This window comes from Symsagittifera roscoffensis, chromosome 3 (assembly GCF_963678635.1).
Source record: "Symsagittifera roscoffensis chromosome 3, txSymRosc1.1, whole genome shotgun sequence".
NCBI classification, from domain to species: domain Eukaryota; kingdom Metazoa; phylum Xenacoelomorpha; order Acoela; family Convolutidae; genus Symsagittifera; species Symsagittifera roscoffensis.
This window is the reverse complement of record NC_087064.1, coordinates 69,149,453-69,167,343: the sequence shown is the minus strand read 5'-3', so window position 1 is coordinate 69,167,343 and position 17,891 is coordinate 69,149,453. Positions and strand designations below refer to the sequence as shown.

General features: G+C 33.3%; 1 protein-coding gene across 5 annotated transcripts in view; it reads left to right on the top strand.

Annotated features, from left to right (window-relative positions):
• The window catches only part of LOC134841451 (tyramine receptor Ser-2-like), a 76,477-nt gene that overhangs the window by 25,612 nt on the left and 32,974 nt on the right, over positions 1-17,891 (top strand). For 3 of the 5 annotated variants that reach the window (XM_063857450.1, XM_063857451.1, XM_063857452.1), the window contains exon 2: positions 10,497-10,717. In XM_063857450.1, the coding sequence (XP_063713520.1) occupies positions 10,573-10,717 (145 nt within the window). In that variant the 5' untranslated portion in view covers positions 10,497-10,572. Of the gene's footprint in view, positions 1-4,996; positions 5,599-9,900; positions 10,420-10,496; positions 10,718-17,891 lie in introns of those variants that run through there. The other 2 variants (XM_063857448.1, XM_063857449.1) reach the window with 2 other exon arrangements.

The following is a 17,891-nucleotide window of genomic DNA, read 5'->3' as shown; positions in this document are numbered from 1 at the left end:
CGCCTGCTATGAAATTGCCGCCTGTATAAAATTGCCGCCCTAACGAAATTAAAGGCAGCGGACAAGCAGTTTTAGCATGCAATCAGCAATGGAGCTTTGTGATATTCTGACTATATTGCTGAAAAACAAAAGATCTTACAGTTTTTAAAAGCTTTTTTCTATCACAGTATATGTTATCTTATAGAACGCTGTCAAGCAAATCATCATTTTTCTAGACATTACTACCATTTTTCTAGACATTACTACAGACTTTCGTTTTGCGAATTGCAGCTTAATAGAGACTTTTTTCACTAGCGGTAGCAAGTGCACTTTAAATCAAGATTTATTCCCGTGAACAGTTTTTCCCCTGATAAACGAACAGTCTTCTTTTATTGGCTAATCGTATTAAATTTTTATTGCTCTAAGAGTGGGGCATACAAACATTGTAGCTTGATATTTTTTGACAATTTTTTGGCTCAATTGTTGTCTTTTCAAATAATGTCACTCTAGTTGTCTCTAGGTAGGTTATTTTGAGTGTCGAATTGTTGCTAAAGATATTTTGTGCCTTGATTCCTCAAACATCATGCGAGAAAATTGCGTGAATTTTTAAATCAGTTTTCCGACACAGTTGCTTCGACGCACAGGCAATTTGGCCAAAAACAATTCAACCAATTTGAAGTTCAGACAATTCAGCCAAAAGTATACAGACAATTCAGCTAGTTTTGAAGAAAAAAACGCTAGATTCGAAAGAAAAAAAACTGAACTTAAGTTTTTTCTCGGTTTAAGGTCGCTGGTGAGCCAGAGATAATTCAGCGGTCGCCATTTTTGGCTGAATTATCTCTGGCTGAATTGTCTGCTTACTTTTGGCTGAAATGTCTAAATTTGAAATCGGCTGAATTGTCTTTGGCCGAAATGTCTGGACGGGAGTTGCTTCAATCTATTCTATCGGAAGGCTTGATTTGCTGTATTTGAGTCGTATTTTGTGTTGTCAAGCTCCGCTTTGCCTCTTGGTAAAAATTTTACCGTTATTTTGTAAGTTATTTTTTTTCAAACTAGCACCTACAAAAAATAGTTAAGTGGTCCTCTTTGATAGGCTCATTTTGAAGTAACAACTAATAAGCAGAAATGGGATTTGGAAAGGATAAAATATAAAATATAATCTAAATTTAAAATCAAAAATTTTGGTGCTACTGATTCTTTTTAACTAGCGCTATCTCAGTGTTTTAAATCATTTCAATTCGCATAGTAGTTCGAAGACGTAGCTAATTTCTTGCATAGGCCAGCCTAAAATTTTTTTGACTCTTAATAACAATCAAGTGAAGCAAATTTCGAAAGCTGGTATTTAATCTCCTCATACCGTGCGAATTGCCGCTTCTTAATGAAAGTGCGAATAGCCGCTAATGATCAATTGTCACCTCGCAATTGCTTGGGGTCCAGCTTTTAATCTAGAAATCATATGTTTCAAGAACACAAAAATTTTTTTTTGAACTCTGCTATAAAATGCTGACAGCAAAATTTTGCTCCCTCTCTTGTCCTCAAGCTGTCACAAAGATCTTGAGAACTTTTTCAAGAGCGTGCTAAAAAATCCTTCGTTAGATAAACGATTTGTGAATGCATTGAATAATCAGAAAAATTGGTTAAAATAATAAATCGGAAACAAAAAAAATTGATCAATAAAATTGTTTCAATTTTTTCATTTTTACTTACCACTACTTAATAGCTGCCTACGCAAAAATACGCTGACGGGACGAAAAAAACAGCACTGTCAATGCTAATGACCATTCATCAGTCCAGAACATCTATAACATTTTTCTTCCTAATTATTTCCTGTTTGCCTTGCTTAACTTCAACTTCGTTCAAAAATAATTTTCCAGCAGAAAACTGCATACTGACAAAATAATTTGGACAAAAAATATTTAACAGAGGATTAGCTTAAATAATATTTATTCTCATAGCTTCATCAAATATATAACGTATTCGTGTAAATCGACTATTTATTACTTCTTTGTTCCGACTTTCGATAGGAAGCTGACGGAATATTTGTGCTCGTGGTGGGTTTTTTCTTCACACACATTTTGACTTTTTGGCTGGCCATTTTTGGCGGATTTTTTTATCATTCGAAATTTGTTGTTGTCTTGAGCTTAAATTTCGAAAGATATTTCACCTGTGATTATTTTAAGCAAAGTTATGGGGTTTAAAGATAGCCATTTTGGCCAATTTGGGAAAATGAATGCGCGATTTATTTTGCGCTATTAACGCGTAAGCGGAGAGTTAATTCGTCTTCGAAATTGTTACAAATTGGTTAAAAGAAATTTATTTGCCAAAATGATTTGTTAATGGGAGCGAAATCTATCACTTTGTACTTTATATGCCGTGTGGTGGGTTGATTTTCAAAAACTTCAATTAAAAAAAATTCGTTTCAATTCATTACATTTAATTTGTTTCATGTTTTTACTGCACTGCTCAATAGACCTTAAAAGGGTGTCGGAGAATTCAGGGCTTCGCCCTGATACGAGCAGTCTTGTCTCTTTTTGAGAATAAATGAAATGGTTCAGACCACTTCTATCCTCAATCAATTTCTCAACCGCAAAACTTGCTGAAACAATTATACTAATAATACTATTAATAATAATCAGCATAATAAAATGTTTCCAAACGATATCTATTTACGAGTTATTTACAAAAAAAACTACTAGAACAAGTTTGAATAGCATGGAAGAACACCCGTAAGCCAAGCACGGCCCGTTTTAAGCTGTCTCCGTTTTCAAGAACATTGTGATTCCTTTTGTCACTGGGCGTCTTTAATACCATTTATCCACGAAGGAAAGGACCACCATACGAGCTGTACAGCTCATCACGACGAGCCGCTGTTGTGTCCCTGCTTAAGAACTACATGTAATTTTGTTGGGTTATTTTTCTGGGCTGGGTAATGTAGCCTCGCCCTCAAGCAATGAGCACGGATCATGGTGGACCTCGAGCATCCGACCTAGCATCGGTCTTAATAGAATCCTTCATAGCACTGTCGGTATATGACTCAGCACATTAAAATTCTGAACTGCCCCTGTCCTTCTTGACTGTTAAATAAGCCCGATTGATGTTTAGAAACCTAATTTTGTGAGAGGCGTTTCAAAGAAGGTAGTAAAATGATAGACAAGACTGCTCGTATATTAGGACAAAGCCCTGAATGTTCCCACTATCCCTTAATTCATATCGAATAGTTTTTGGGAAAAGGGCATTTTGAAAACCTAAACATTAAGACAATATCAAAGTGTAAAACTTCTTGCGAAATTGACCAATTAGCTAGCCTCAATTCAATTTGGAACGATTTTGTTGTGCGGGATAACTCGCCACGCAAAAATAATTCGCGTTTTACTCTCAGCATTATGAATAAATTCTTCAAAGCGCGCATAATTAAGTCTAGAACATGAGAAGTTTGGCTATTTTCAAACCCCCAGAACTATACAAAAAATATCGGAGGTGAAATATCTTTTTACATTTGAACTCAGGAAGTCGATATCTTCAATGGGGAATAAAAAAATTTTGTTCAAATTTGTTATTTCGATCGGAGAAAATTGACTGAATAAAAAAACCACACCGATCATAAATATTCCGTTTTCTTCGAAAGTCGGAACAAAAATGAGGATCTTGTTAACTATTTCCTCGCTTATGATTTCCTCCCCAATGAAATAGTAGAGTATTTCCTCTTCTAGTAGAGAATTGAAACTCCGATAAAAAACTAACTCAACGGTTAAGCATATGTGAGTTTTTTTTACCTAGTAACGAACTATCCCCCTTTTCCAAATGGAGGGCGGGGGAATGGTTAACAAGGTCCGCAATACAGCAAAAAATGTTTCCCTAGCTAAATCAATTAGAACTCAATTTGAACTCATTAGCACCTCGAACTCAGTAGCAGTAGAAAATCAGTTTCATGAATTATTTTGGCGAATAATTGATAAAATTGAGGCTTTTAATGGGGCTACATTGAAATATTTGTAATAATTTACTACCATGTTGAACCACGTAACAAAAGAAAGAGTGACAGTTAGTACTAATCATGCACTCGTGGGCTTTTTACACTGACAGGCGAATAGTGTTAAGTGGGAAAAAATGTCTCGTTTTTATCACATCCCAAAGAGGGTTAAATTGCCTGTAACAAATTACTGTCGCCGTCTAGAACTAACGCATTAAAAATTCAACCCCAGACCTAACGCCCATTATTCAGAAAATTTTTAAATAAATTTTGAAATTTTCCAAGGGCTAAAAATACCCAGAAATGAACAAATGAAATTCTAGTCGAGAATAGTGCGCCTGTTTGCTTTCTTTAGATACCAAGACACAGTGTTGATAATGTCGTGTAGGAGGATTAGCTGCTTTTCCACTGTCGATTATTACCCTCGATGTTTGTTACAATTTAGCCCTAATTTACATGTGTTTATCTGGGACAGCCTCGGGGACAAATAAGCCGAAGGCTATAAAGTCAGATTTATTGAATTTCTTGTTTTTTGCATGCGCTATTTCACCTCCACTTTTAGTATTTAAAAAAAATCTGAATGAAAAATCCAAATTCAAAATTTGCTTAAAAACATGTTCTAAATTAAGCAAATAAAAGTAAGTTTTCGAAATCAATTTTGCTTTCGGCAGTATTTTGCAAAATCTGGATTAGGGTGACTGTTTTTGAAACTTTAATTTCCTTTTTTAAACTTTATACCCTTCGAAATGAAAAAATTGAAATTTTTATTGTTTGTAATTTCGGCTGTCGAAGTTTTAACGAAATTTGCTGGTTTGTTTTCAACATTTTAGTGCAATGAGGCATGCTATAAATTTGTTTTCTTTTAAGGGCTCCTAACTCTATACTATTTATACTTACGTACCTTTTCCCTGCTGCGCCACAGCGAATATCACTTATCACTTACTGATTTATTTACCCACCGCTGTTTAACTCGAGGGGAGGAGGGAAATTGGGAGGGGGACGGGAAACGGGGGACGGGGGAGGGGGTAAGCTCCAACTATTGTTTTGAGTTAGTGCTACGAATGAGCGTGTCTGTTTTGGTCTGGTGATTTTATTGTCTTCAGTCTGATTTCGCCATTAATTTTTCCGCTTCAGCCTTAATCAACTTCATAGTTTATCAAAAGTTGGGTAATTTTCCCTCCAAATCACTTTTTTTTAATCATTATTAGCAGTTTTCATCCTCCTTTATTAGTTAGATTATCTCGCAGCTGAACCAAAAAAAAAACATTACCATAGTCAAATCTACGAACGACAAAACGAAGTTCTATGATAAAGTTATTGGTGAAAAATTAATTTTACTTTGAATAATTAGCAAGAAAAAGTCCGTTGGCAAGACGACTTGTTGTTATAATAACATTATTGTACTATTTTGGAAAGCTTGTATTCTTTGTTAAAAATCAAATTTGGCTCTAAGTTATTCCATTATTTTTATTACATTTTTTGAAACTTCAAAGAAGTACAAAGGAAATGAAATGTGTCTGTCTGTTGAATGCTTAATCGAAATCATCAAACGGCAATAAAGAGAAATTTGTCTCTGTATTATAGACCGAGAATCTTTGTTTTGATTGATGTTTAGTAGGTTCAAAGACGTCCATTCACGAAACCTTACGGTTAGTTTTTAATTTAACTTTTTTAAAAATCATAAATTGTGTAAAAAACATCGCGTTATTCATAATTTTCCTCTCTTAGGACAAAAACTTAACTTTTGTGAAGTAAAAATAGCACAACTTTGGAGGGGGGGACCGAAAGACCTCTCGTTTAGTATAATACTACATCATTGCATCCCATTCCCATTTGTGACTAAGAGTCAAGTGAGAAGCATCGACGCTTGGGGTGTTTTTTTTTTCAATTCACACTAAATTTCAAAAAAAAAGTTGCTCAGCAGTCTCGTTAGATTTATATGCCACTTTTTTTAACCCAAAAATTAATTTTTTATCCACAGAAAAAGCAACTTGCTGAAAAAAAAATTTTGGCAGCTATTGGTTTCTTAATTTTTTTGATTGAAATATGTTCTAAATTGCTCATTCAGTTTCAGAGATGTTTTAACCATAAGCGGATCTAGGATTTTCTCGCGGGGGGGGCGGATTTTTAAAAAGGTTTCGAAATTTTGTCGACCTTTTTTTTAATCGATCAAATTGATATTTTCCGAGCTCTCCCAGGTTACTATTAAGACACTATTTCGAAGGCAATTTTTTGCAGTTACAAAAACAGGCCATAAAACCGTTTTAAGGCATTTTTGGAAAATTTTGACCAAAAAGTTGCCTTGTTACGGCTCACTTTCCCTTTCAAAATTAGTTTACATTGGCGCCAAAGGTGGGGGCTAAAATTGATGTCATCATATTATACCAAAAGGGAAACCCTTTGGTTGGTGAGAGGGTCAAAACCCCGAGGGGAGGGGGCTTTGGTGTTAACCGTATTCCGTTTTTATTATTCGTTCCTTCGATGGAGGACACCTAATCGCATGTGTGTCAATTAACATGCCTATGTCAAAAAACGTAATTTGAATTGAAGGTTCACTTTTGCACGTTTTCTCTACTCCAATTTGCAATTTTCAACAACGTGCACTTAGCAAGTGAGAGTGTTTTTTAATTAGGCAAAAGTTAACTCCATTAAAAAATTGAATTGTTTTCAAGTATTCGAGTTCCAAAGGCTAATTGTTTTTGCCTGAAATACATCTAGTTGAAGCAATGATTCTTGCATGAAAATAGTCACACATAGGAATCGTATCGCTACCTCCTTTAATGGTGTAAAAGTTATAGTTAAGCTCAGTTGTTTTTTTGTTAACAGTTTAAACTAAGACACAATGAAAACCTATTGTTTTAAATGCGTTCATTTCTCTTTAAAAGATTTTAAGAACCAATCGACCAACTATAATTATATAATTATTGCGCTCTGAATTTCCAAATATGGGAAAAAATAATCTAAATCAGACAAAAAAAATCGAAGTTTCAATCAATATAAATTTAAAAATCAAATTTTGAGCTAATAAGCCCACAGTTAACAATATGGTACTTGACATTGCGAGTGAGGTCGCCTTCGTGTTTTTTAAGAAAAGTTTATGGCGTAGTCAAAATTTTCAGATGATAGCTTTTTACACTTTTCTACAACATTTTTTTCGGATACAGAGATAGCGTATAAACTAAACGGTAGTATATACGTTGAAAGTATAATTTCATAATTTAGAAAGTAAATAACAAAGTTTTAAAATTCCAACAATTTTTGCATAAAATGTTTTTGACGAAACCTCGATTACCGATCGGAATTGTTGAAAAACAAAGTTAAAATTTTAGCATAAAATATTTTTGACGAAATTAGGATTACCGATCGGAATATTTGAAAAACAAAGTTAAAGTTTTTAGCTTTCTTTGAAAAAGGTTTTTATTTCATATGCGTAATTGTTCAGACTACTCGTATCAGGGCGAAGCCTTGAATGTTCCAACTGCTTTTTTAAGTTCATGAAGCAATTTGCTTTGAAAAAAAAATTATTTTTTCAATCAAATTTAAATAAAAACAAGACTGCTCGTATCAGGGCGAGGCTCTAAATGTTCCGACTGCCTTTTAAAGTCTATGGAGCAGTAACAACATGAAAAATTAAAGGAAAAATATGAATAATTTTTTTAGGTTTGAGATTTTTGCAAAAATTGTCCCCCCACACGCCATATAAAGTATAAAGTGATAAATATAGCTTCTGTAACAAATCAATTACGGCAAACAAGCTTCCTTCAACCAATTTGGAACAATTTCTAAGACAGATTGAAATTCCGCTTACGCGTTAATAGCGCGAAATCTATCATGCGTTTATTGTCCCAAATTGGCCGAAATGGTAATATGTGAACCCCCATAACTTTTTAAAAAATAAATTCATCACAAAGGAACTATCTGTTAAATTTAAGCTTAAGAAAACAATAACTTTTGATTTATATCAAAAAATTCCGTCAAAAATGGCCAGTTAAAAAGTCGAAAAAAGTAACGGGATATTTTTCGAGCACAAATAATCAATTACTTTCGTTACTATTAGCTGAAACAATAAATTTCCGCTGACGCGTTATTAGCACGAAACTCATCACGCATTAATTTTTCCCAACTGACCAAATAAGCAATCTTTAATTCCTCATAATTTTACAAAAATTAACCACTTTTTATTTAAGCTAATCCTCAGGAAATAATTAGGAAGAAAAAAGTTATAGATGTTCTAGACTGACTGTTGAATGGTCATTAGCATTGGCAGTGCTGTTTTTTTGTCCCGTCGGCGTTTTTTTGCGTAGGCAGCTGTTAACTAGTGGTAAGTAAAAATGAAAAAATTGAAACAATTGTATTTATCAAATTTTATTTGTTTCCGATTAATTATTTTTACCAATTTTTCTGATTATTCTATGCATTCATAAATTGTTTATCTAAAAGGTATTGGAAACAATTTGGCATTAACTATGCAACAACAAACTGCTCGTATCAGGGCGAAGCCCTGAATGTTCCGACTGCCTTTTAATGTTTATGGAGCAGTAATAACCTATAAAAAAACTAAAGGTAATAAAACAAAATGAAAAAAATTTTTTTTCTAAAATTTGAAATTTTTCAGGAAAAACATCCCCCACACGCCATATAAAGTACAAAAGGATAGATTTTGCTACTTGTAACAAATCAATTATGGCAAATAAGCTTCTTTCAACCATAACTTTACGAAAAATGATCATAGGTGAAATATTTTTTAAATTTAAGCTCAACTTTCTGAATGATATAAACAAATTCCGTCAAAATTGGCTAGTTAAAAAGTCGAAATTTGTCTGAAGAAAAAAACCCACCCCGAATACAAATATTCCGCTACTTTCGTTACAAAAGTCGGAACAATTACGGAAATTTTTTAAAATTTTTTTTTTAATAAATAATCTTTTCACACACCATATTAAGTACAATGCAATAGATTTTGCTCCTACTATTGTAGCAATTATGAAAAAATACCCTGCCTATAGCGTGAAATATGGGACTAGGAAATTAGACAATAAGCAAATTAGACGACCGTAAAGAAACGAATTTTACGGACAGTCAGTATTTACTCAGCCAAAAGTTAATTTAAGTCTGTAAATAAAATTCACGCAATTTGCAAGCAAGTTATTGTTTAAATTGGACAACCAGTTTTTACTCAGCCATTTAAAAGATTTAAAAGATAATTTAAGTCTGTAAACAAATTCACGCAATTTGCACGCAAGGTATTGTCTAAATTTCGTTATTTTCTGGTTGTCTAATTTCCTGCCGCCTAAGTTTCTAATCCCCGTGAAAAAGATTGCGCGTTAATTGTCCCAAATTGGCCATATTGGCAATCTTTGAACCCCTATAACGTTACTGGAAATGATCACAGCTGAAATATCTTTTCAAATTGAAACTGTTTCGGCTAGCGTCTGTGAGGAAAGTTTCATTGTTCAAAAAATTGAATACCAAGCTATTTTTGCTTTGAAAATTTCGAACCAACTTTTGTTTAAAAAGGAGTGGATTTGCGAGTTGCGACGATATGGTCCGAATCAGTTTGTTAGGGAGACAATTGAAAGACTAAAACGTTTCTAAGTCTAAATCTATTGACCGGGGAAACTCTTTGGATTTCAGTTTTTCTAGGATTAAGAGCTCTATTCTGTCTATAGTATTTGAAGCGTCTGCATAAAGATTTTCTTTGTTCAGCGCTGTTATTTTTGTTGAAACGGAAACACCAAAATCCTGAATGGTCAAAATTTAGGCACGCAATCTAGATTAAAAGAAAAACTGACGTCTCTCAAAATAGTCTTTGACCACACTTAAATTGAAAATTCAAAGCTTTTTACAGTTCAAACAATAGAAAAATTGATCAAGTAAATATATTTTAACCAATGAAGGCTGAATAAAAAAAATAAAAATATTTATTTGAAGCTTTAGTTTGTATTGGCCGATTTCAATAACGTGATCAAACCTCCCTTCAAATACGGGAAAACTACAAAGTTACTGTATTTTTATTTGAAAATTTTCCGGATAGTTCACACAAATAAGAAGACATTTTTTAAATTGCTTTCAGACCTACTTTATTGAAAAAAAAATGCGAACTGAGCCCGCTTTGCCAGATGCTGACGTAGCTGAACAATAATCAATAATTGAATCCGTTTTGTTTCAAATTACTTTTTAGTTAATTTTACTTCCCTCTGAGTTTAACTATGTCGCTAAATGCACAACTGGTATTCAAAATGTCATTTTAAATTTATTCCATTCAAAAGGAAGGATTTAACCCGTTGATTTATTTCCGCGAAAGCCCAGTTTATTTCCATACTTAATTTACTTAATTTCTTATGCGCCTAACCAGAAACGCATGTTTTAACTCGAAACAGGCTTCAATCCATTCTTTCAAAAATTTGAAATTAATAAAAGTTATTCATTTTTTTTTCAAAGTAAAATTCAGCCATCTTTTGGCCTTTAAGGTACTCTTTTATATTAATAAATTGTTTCGAACAGCTTTCGCTAATTTTCTAATTCATCGATTTTTGTTCGGTTTCAGTCGACTGATTGAATTGTGACAAACCTACAAACAACCAGTTAAACAGAAACTAAAAATTACCATCGCCTCTGCAATAATGGAGCAGGAAACGAACTCGACGTACAATGATTCTCTGACAATCAACGAAACCACTGATCATGAGTTCGAGCCCCCGCGTCTCCCTGGTTTGGTGATTTTCTTCACTGCAATTTATGCCCTGGAATGCTTCATCGGATTTTTAGGTCAGATTTAGTTTCATTTTCTGTCAAACTTTATTTATTATAGACCGAGCCCTAAAATGTTTTTTTTTCTTATGATTATTCGCGAAGTTTGCTTCAATTAAATTAATTAATTTTCCCAGGCTTGAAAAAGGATTTATTTTTTTTAGGAGGACATTGAAGTGCATAATAGTGCGATCTAAAAATACGAACCGTTGATATCACGAATCAATTAGCAGCGGTTTATAGGGACCCATTTTCCCTCAGAAATTCGATCGAGCTTTTCATCGCATAAAAAGGTTGTCTTTATTTCTCGTCATCCATTCATTTTCTGAAAGTCCTTGAAAATTTTCTCGAAGCCCATACAAAAAAAAGATCTAAGTTTCTGCGCTAAAAGTCCCGAATTCTGTTCAAAAACGGCATGTTTTCACTCATTTTTTACCAAAAAAACGCTGTATGAAAAACCGCAAAACCAACGATCTTTTGACACAAATTTTCTAGGAAAGTTTTCGTTCATTCCGCAGAAACACGACAAGAATACAAAAAAGATAAAGCGACTATAATTAGCTTTAATATTTTCAAACTTAACATTTTATGTGCGCGGGTTAGAAGGGAACTGAAGTTGAGCATAAAATTTTGTTAAGGGTCTTAAATAAAATAGCGGTTCTTTTTTGTTGCAAAATAAGTTTAGTTTGGAGAAATTCTTGATTTTTAAAATTAATTCAGCAGAATCTGAAAAATAGGGTGGAGAAAACAGAATTCAGCAACAGGTACAAACTGACAAATGTGATTTAGAATGGGCGAGAGTGCGCACTGGAAGTTAGAACACTTTGAAGGTACAAAGTGAAAAAACTTGTACAAAATGACAAATATGATTTAGAGAAGATATGAGTGGGCGCGGAAATTTAGAACACTTTTCATGTACAAACTGACAATCTTGATTTAGAGGGGGTGAGAGTGCGCGCGGGAGGTTAAAACACTTTTAAGGTACAAACTGAAAAAACTTGTACAAAATGACAAATATGATTTAGAGAAGATATGAGTGGGCGCGGAAATTTAGAACACTTTTCATTTACAAACTGACAAGCTTGATTTAGAGGGGGTGAGAGTGTGCGCGGGAGGTTAAAACACTTTTAAGGTACAAACTGAAAAAACTTGTACAAAATGACAAATATGATTTAGAGGAGACATGAGTGGGCGCGGAAATTTAGAACACTTTTCATGTACAAACTGACAAACTTGATTTAGAGGGGGCGAGAGTGCGCGCGGGAGGTTAACACACTTTTAAGGTGCAAACTGAAAAAATTTGTACAACTGACAACATGATTTAGAGGGGGCATGAGTGGGCGCGGAAAATTAGAACACCTTTAAGGAACAAATGAACAAAAAATTGTACAAACTGACAAACTTGGTTTAGAGGGGGCATTAGTAGGCGCGGAAATTTAGTACACTTTTAAGGTACAAACTGAAAAAGCATGTACAACTGGCAAAAATGATTTAGAGGGTGCATGAGTGGGCGCGGAATTTAAGAACGATTTCCAGGTACAAACTGAAAAACTTTGTACAACTGACAAACATGATTTAGAAGGGCCGCGAGTGAGCGCGGAAATTGAGAACACTTTTCAGGAACTTTTGATTGTCACCACTTAAGGATTAAACTTTTTTTGAGTTAAACTTCTAAAACTGATTTTCAATTTTGAATATGTCTGCTACAAAAAGTTTATCAAATTGCCTTTTTCTGAGAAACCCATCTTTTAATGAGTTGAAATGGATTGAAAAAAATTGGAAATTATTGAAGTAAAAATTGCGTTGAAAAAAAAACTAAATCGAGAAATAAACTGAATAAGAAAGTCAAGCTTTCATAGTTGCCTGCGGTTTATGGAAATATGAACAATTAAAACTATACCAAGAGTGTAATCAACGCAAAAAGTTGGTTCCAATAACTACTTTTTTTAAATCTTTTTATTAAAAATTATAAATTTTTTGTTTAATGAAATGGCTCTAAAATGTGAGTTCGCTTTGAATAATGTAGAAAAGTTTTCATTGTGTTCAATTTTCGTTGATTTAGTCCATAAAAAATCATTTTATTTCATGATTTTTTCTCTCAGAAGATTTATCATTTAACTGTTCTTGTTATAGGAAAGTATCAATTCTGGCGTTCTTTTTTTGTGAAACTTACCAAGAATGGATTTTTGATGGCCAACTTCAGGGATTCCAAACACTGACTACTTAACAGGTTTTTCTATTGGTCAATTCTATGACTTCCATTTTCTGCAGACCAATCCCAAAAACTTGCTCAAAGCGCTCTGTCGTAGGTAAAAAATAGCATTGAGTGGGAGTAAACTTCAACCTTACTAACTTTTTTTGTTAAAAACTGTCCAAAGACTGCTAAAAAGAGCGTTTATGAAAAAATATTTGCTTGTGGTGCAGACGATTCGCCTGTGTAAAACTATGTTTCTAATAGTGATTTGGTTGAGCTCGAAAGTTCAATTTGGTCTACCTAAAAAGAAATCAAACCAAATCTTCGATTTTTTTTGAAAATCTGCCTCCCAAAAAACCCTAGATCCGCGCCTATTGTTTTCCTGAAGTCAACAAATGCAATTTGTTGACGTTTATTATTAATCATTTCTTTGTCAAAAAAAATTGAATTGTTCTAATTTCTGTTAGAAATTTTAGTTTGTAGAAGCTACTGCTTACAGCAAAGGAACGATTGGTACCACAAAGCTTTGTTTATAGCCTGCACGTAAGGGCAAATTGCTGATTTTGAAAAACAATTTATACCTTTTACAATGATCAAAGTTTTCATTTTGATGTTAAAAGTTTGCTGCTCTTATAGCCAACAGCAAGTCCAAACTAGTCGTTTTGTTTAGGAGAGAAGAAAAAATTCATTAAAACAACCATTATTTTTGTAAGAATATGAAAGAAGGTATACGATTTTTATGAGAAATAAATTATGATGAAAGTTTTTTTAAAAAAAAAAAACTTTTTTTCAATTTTTGCTGTTTCTTGATCAGTGCAATTTTATTTGCTAATATGTATTCAGCACCAGAGATTTGGTGATCGGCAAACAAGGCGACAGCCATTAAGGCGAAAACCGTGTTTGATGGGACTTTTAGACGATAAAGTATTTTTCTGAGAAATTGACAACGCGAAATGATTTTTTTTGTAATCATGTGAAATACATTTTTGAGCAAAACAAAAAAGGAAATTTTAACAATTAAACTCGCATCAACCAATATTTCTTGTTTTCTGGCCAAAATTGAGTTCAATTTTCTTCCTTGCAAAAATCAGGCGCGAAAAAACTTATCAGTAAATGTTTTTTTTTGGTCATGTGTAAAAGCTTATTGGGCTGGTATTGCTATTATTTGTGTACATTTTGGTCGTCTAAAACTATTGTTGCCTTAGTGTACTGTCGGCTTATTTGTATAGCATCCAGAGATTTATTTATTTTGCTGAATTCGAAAGACACTTGAATAATTTGCGCAGTTTTTTTTTTCAAAAATATATATTTTTTCAAATTTAAGAATGTTTTGAAAACCAATTTTTGCAAATTATGAACAAATTAATTCTCTTCTTAGAAAAGCGTATACAAGTTTGGCCTGAAGCTTTTAATTTTTTTTAAATTGGCCAATCTGTCAATTTTTGTGCGCCCATAAACTTTTAAAAATTGATTGTAATTGATAAAAAGTGTTTTTCATTCGCAATATCAAGTTTCAAATTTTTTCAGAGAGCTTAAAACAATTTTCGTGAAACTGCCGTTTCGGGAGTTAAAATTTTTCTGGAAAAAAACAACAACGAACATCGTTTAGATATTTATATTCTTGCGATTTACCTTTTCAAATTTTCAAAGCATGGTTTATGGAGAAAAGGTCCTTTCTGTATGTGCCAATTGTCTTTGAATTAATTTCGGTGCCAAAATTGGTTGTCCGACGCTCCATTTCTTTTTCACTTTGAAAGGGGCAATTCAAATAAATATCAGTTGAACAATCACACCAATTCTTATCTGCCTCTAAACACCTGCGCATCTATCAAATGATATTTTGAGTTAATTCTCAAGTTAAATGGCTCTATTGATTACCTTTTTTATTTGAACAATATTGAATACTTTTCTAAAATCAACACTTGAGCCTCGTATTATTGAAGAAAAAAAAATTGTAAAGTAAATCTTGAAGTAATCTAGTTTTATTTGAGGGTCGAATAACAGACGATTTTAGAAGCCGAATAACAGACTCACACAAACTGTTATATAACACGACAGCACCTATCAGTACAAAATTTTTTCGACTGCTCTTTGAACTTTTGTTCTGAACACAGAACTGAAACTAGTTTTTTCATCATACTATAAGAGTCTATGACCAAATATTCTCAATACCAGAGGCGGATCTATGTTTTTCTCGAGGGGGCAGATTTTCAAAAAAATTTCAAAAATTTTGTCGACTTTTTTAACACTCCCAGAACACTATAAAGACCCTATTTTGACGAAAAATTTTGCGCCGCAAGCTATTTTTTTGAAAAAAAAACAGGTCAAAAATACCATTTTTGGGCACTTTTTGGAGGATTTTGGTGAAAAAAGTGCGTTTGTTTGGCACGCGCCCCCTTCAAAATTAGTGTATAACCGCCTTTAGACAAATTTTTGGGTTGATCGGCCTAAATTGGTTGCCATGAAATCATAATAGTGGGGATCCTTTGGTTGATGAGGGAGTTGAATATTTGAGGTCCTTCAAGTCATCAAGTGAAAGCTAGAAAATCAATCCTTCAGGTCATCAAGTTAAAGCTAGCTTTCAAGCCTAAATATTGAAAAGCCTCTCAGGTTTTTACAATTGGCACAAAATTTCAGCATTGATTTTTGAAAGACATTACAATTTTGGGAGCGTTTTTGAAACATATAGTTGAACAAACTTCCTAGTAATATCAAAAAGGGAGTTTAAAAATATATGACTATCTTTTTTTTAGAAAAAAAAGAAAATATAGTCTCGTAAGCTAATTGGAATGCAATTGTCTAAATTTAACAGTTATTACAGTCCTTACATGTAATTAACTGAATATCTGTTTGTGTAGAACCAAAAGCTGCTGTTTTTCTATAACAAAAAGGCTAGTCGTATATTTCTCTTATAACAACTGTATGGCTAGCTTTTTTCATTTTCTCTATCTACCCTGAAATTGTATGACTATCTTTTTTCTTGTTTAAAGTTCAACACAAGTTAATAAATTAAAATTTAGCTGCTTTTTGTAATCGAAATTATCTATAAAAAATCCGCTTCTTTTCAAGTCCGCATTTCTAATAGTCCTCACATCATCCAGATTCGTTTTTTTTATTCACCAATTTTTAAAACGTTTACCACAGTTTTAAATAGCACTTAGTTTTTAACATGTTTCATTCTTGATTAAATCATTTTCCAAAATTTTAGGTGAGATGGTTTGCGTTTGCTGAGAAAATTTATGAATCATTGGTTTGCTTTAATTGTTTTTCGCTGCGTATGCTTTTTTCATATAAACTGGTAATAAAGTGCGTATAAAATGATCCAAATACTTTTTTGATCCCTAAAATTTTTAAAACCTTTCGCGCCAAGGTTCTCACATGTTTAACTGAATATATGGCCAATTTCTTCTTTTTATCTGGCGTCATGCAAAAACCGAGCAAAACAAGTATCTGAACAATTTCAAATGCTGATAATTAAAAAAGAGTCAAAACTACGCTTTTATCCTTGTTAAATCCAAAAGTTGTGAAATTCTTTTTCGGTGTTTTTTTTGGAAATGCACGAATCTGTATTTAATCATCCATCATATCCATCATGACTGTGTTAGTCTGTTATGCAATTGGGTCATTTGTTGAAAGTGATTGCTGTCCGTGATGCGACAATTGGTCGCAGGCGACAACTAGTAGACTTTAAAAAAGCGACTTTTTGCGGCAGAATAACTTTTCATTTTATATCTGTAATCAATTCAAAACAAACAAGACTGCTCGTATCAGGGCGAAGCCCTGAATGTTCCGACTGCCTTTTAAGTTCCGACTGCCATTAAATGTAATAAAATAAAATGAACTTTTTTTTCTAAATTTTGAAGTTTTTTTGAAAATTATCCCCCCACACGCCATAAAGTACAAAAGTTCACCCAAGAAAAAAAAACACCCCGAGCACAAATATTCCGTTACTTTCGTATCGAGAGTCGGAACAACAACTACATGCTTCAGCAATTAATCCTAAATTTTGCAAGAAGCGCATATTCAAAATTAATCCTAAAAGGTTTTCCTTTCAATGAGCTGAATAGCCTTTTGTTTTATTTTGTTTATGCCAAAGGCTTTTCCAATTTGTTTTTACCCACCACTGTTTATTTTGTTTTTATTGAAGACAATTTGTAACAGGCGACAGTAAATGACAGTTCGTAACAAGGCATTGGCAAGAGGGATACGCTTGCTTCGCTTTGCTCCGCTGCGCTTACATCCGGCACGAGAGGAATTAGTGTTCACCGTATAATTTTATGTTTGTTGTAGCTTGTTACGGACTGTCGCTTGTTACGCATTGTAGCCGCACGTAGTAAAACAATTAAAATTCAAATTCAAACACAAAATGGGTTTTTATCAATTATCGAATGTTCACTGTTTTAAACATTTTTTTTCACAGAGTAATTTTTCAATGATTATTGTGGAGGAAGGACAAATCTAGGAGGTTCATAAAGGCACAAGGAGACTTGTAGTTTCAATTTTTATTTTTAAAAAAAAGTTGATTTACCCGACTATTCTAACATATTTTAGGAGAGTTTTGAATGTTTTGGAAGCATTTTTCAATCAAAAGAACGTTTCAAACTTCTAAAAGCAAGTTTAATGTTTGAAATAAAGGAGGCTGTTTTCGGGATGAGAAACGGGCATCCATCTATACTCCTAAAACATCTACTTCTGATAGAAAATCAATGTCTTTTTATGTGCAAGCTTCCTCCCGTCTCCCAAAAAAATGGAAACAGAGCCTTTAGAAAACTTACAGGATTAAAGGACAATAGATGTCGTTTAAAGTTTAATTGCGCCAAAAGGGACCGGGACCATTCCAAAAAAATGTTTTTTTTTGGTGAGTCGATGTATCTGTGACTAAAAATGGTTGTCTCCCCCTTCAGCTCAGCTCGTCAATTTTTTTAACAGAAATTAGGTTCAGTGCAAATACATCAATAAACTTCAAAAACATGTTTACTTTAGTCAATGTTACTCTTG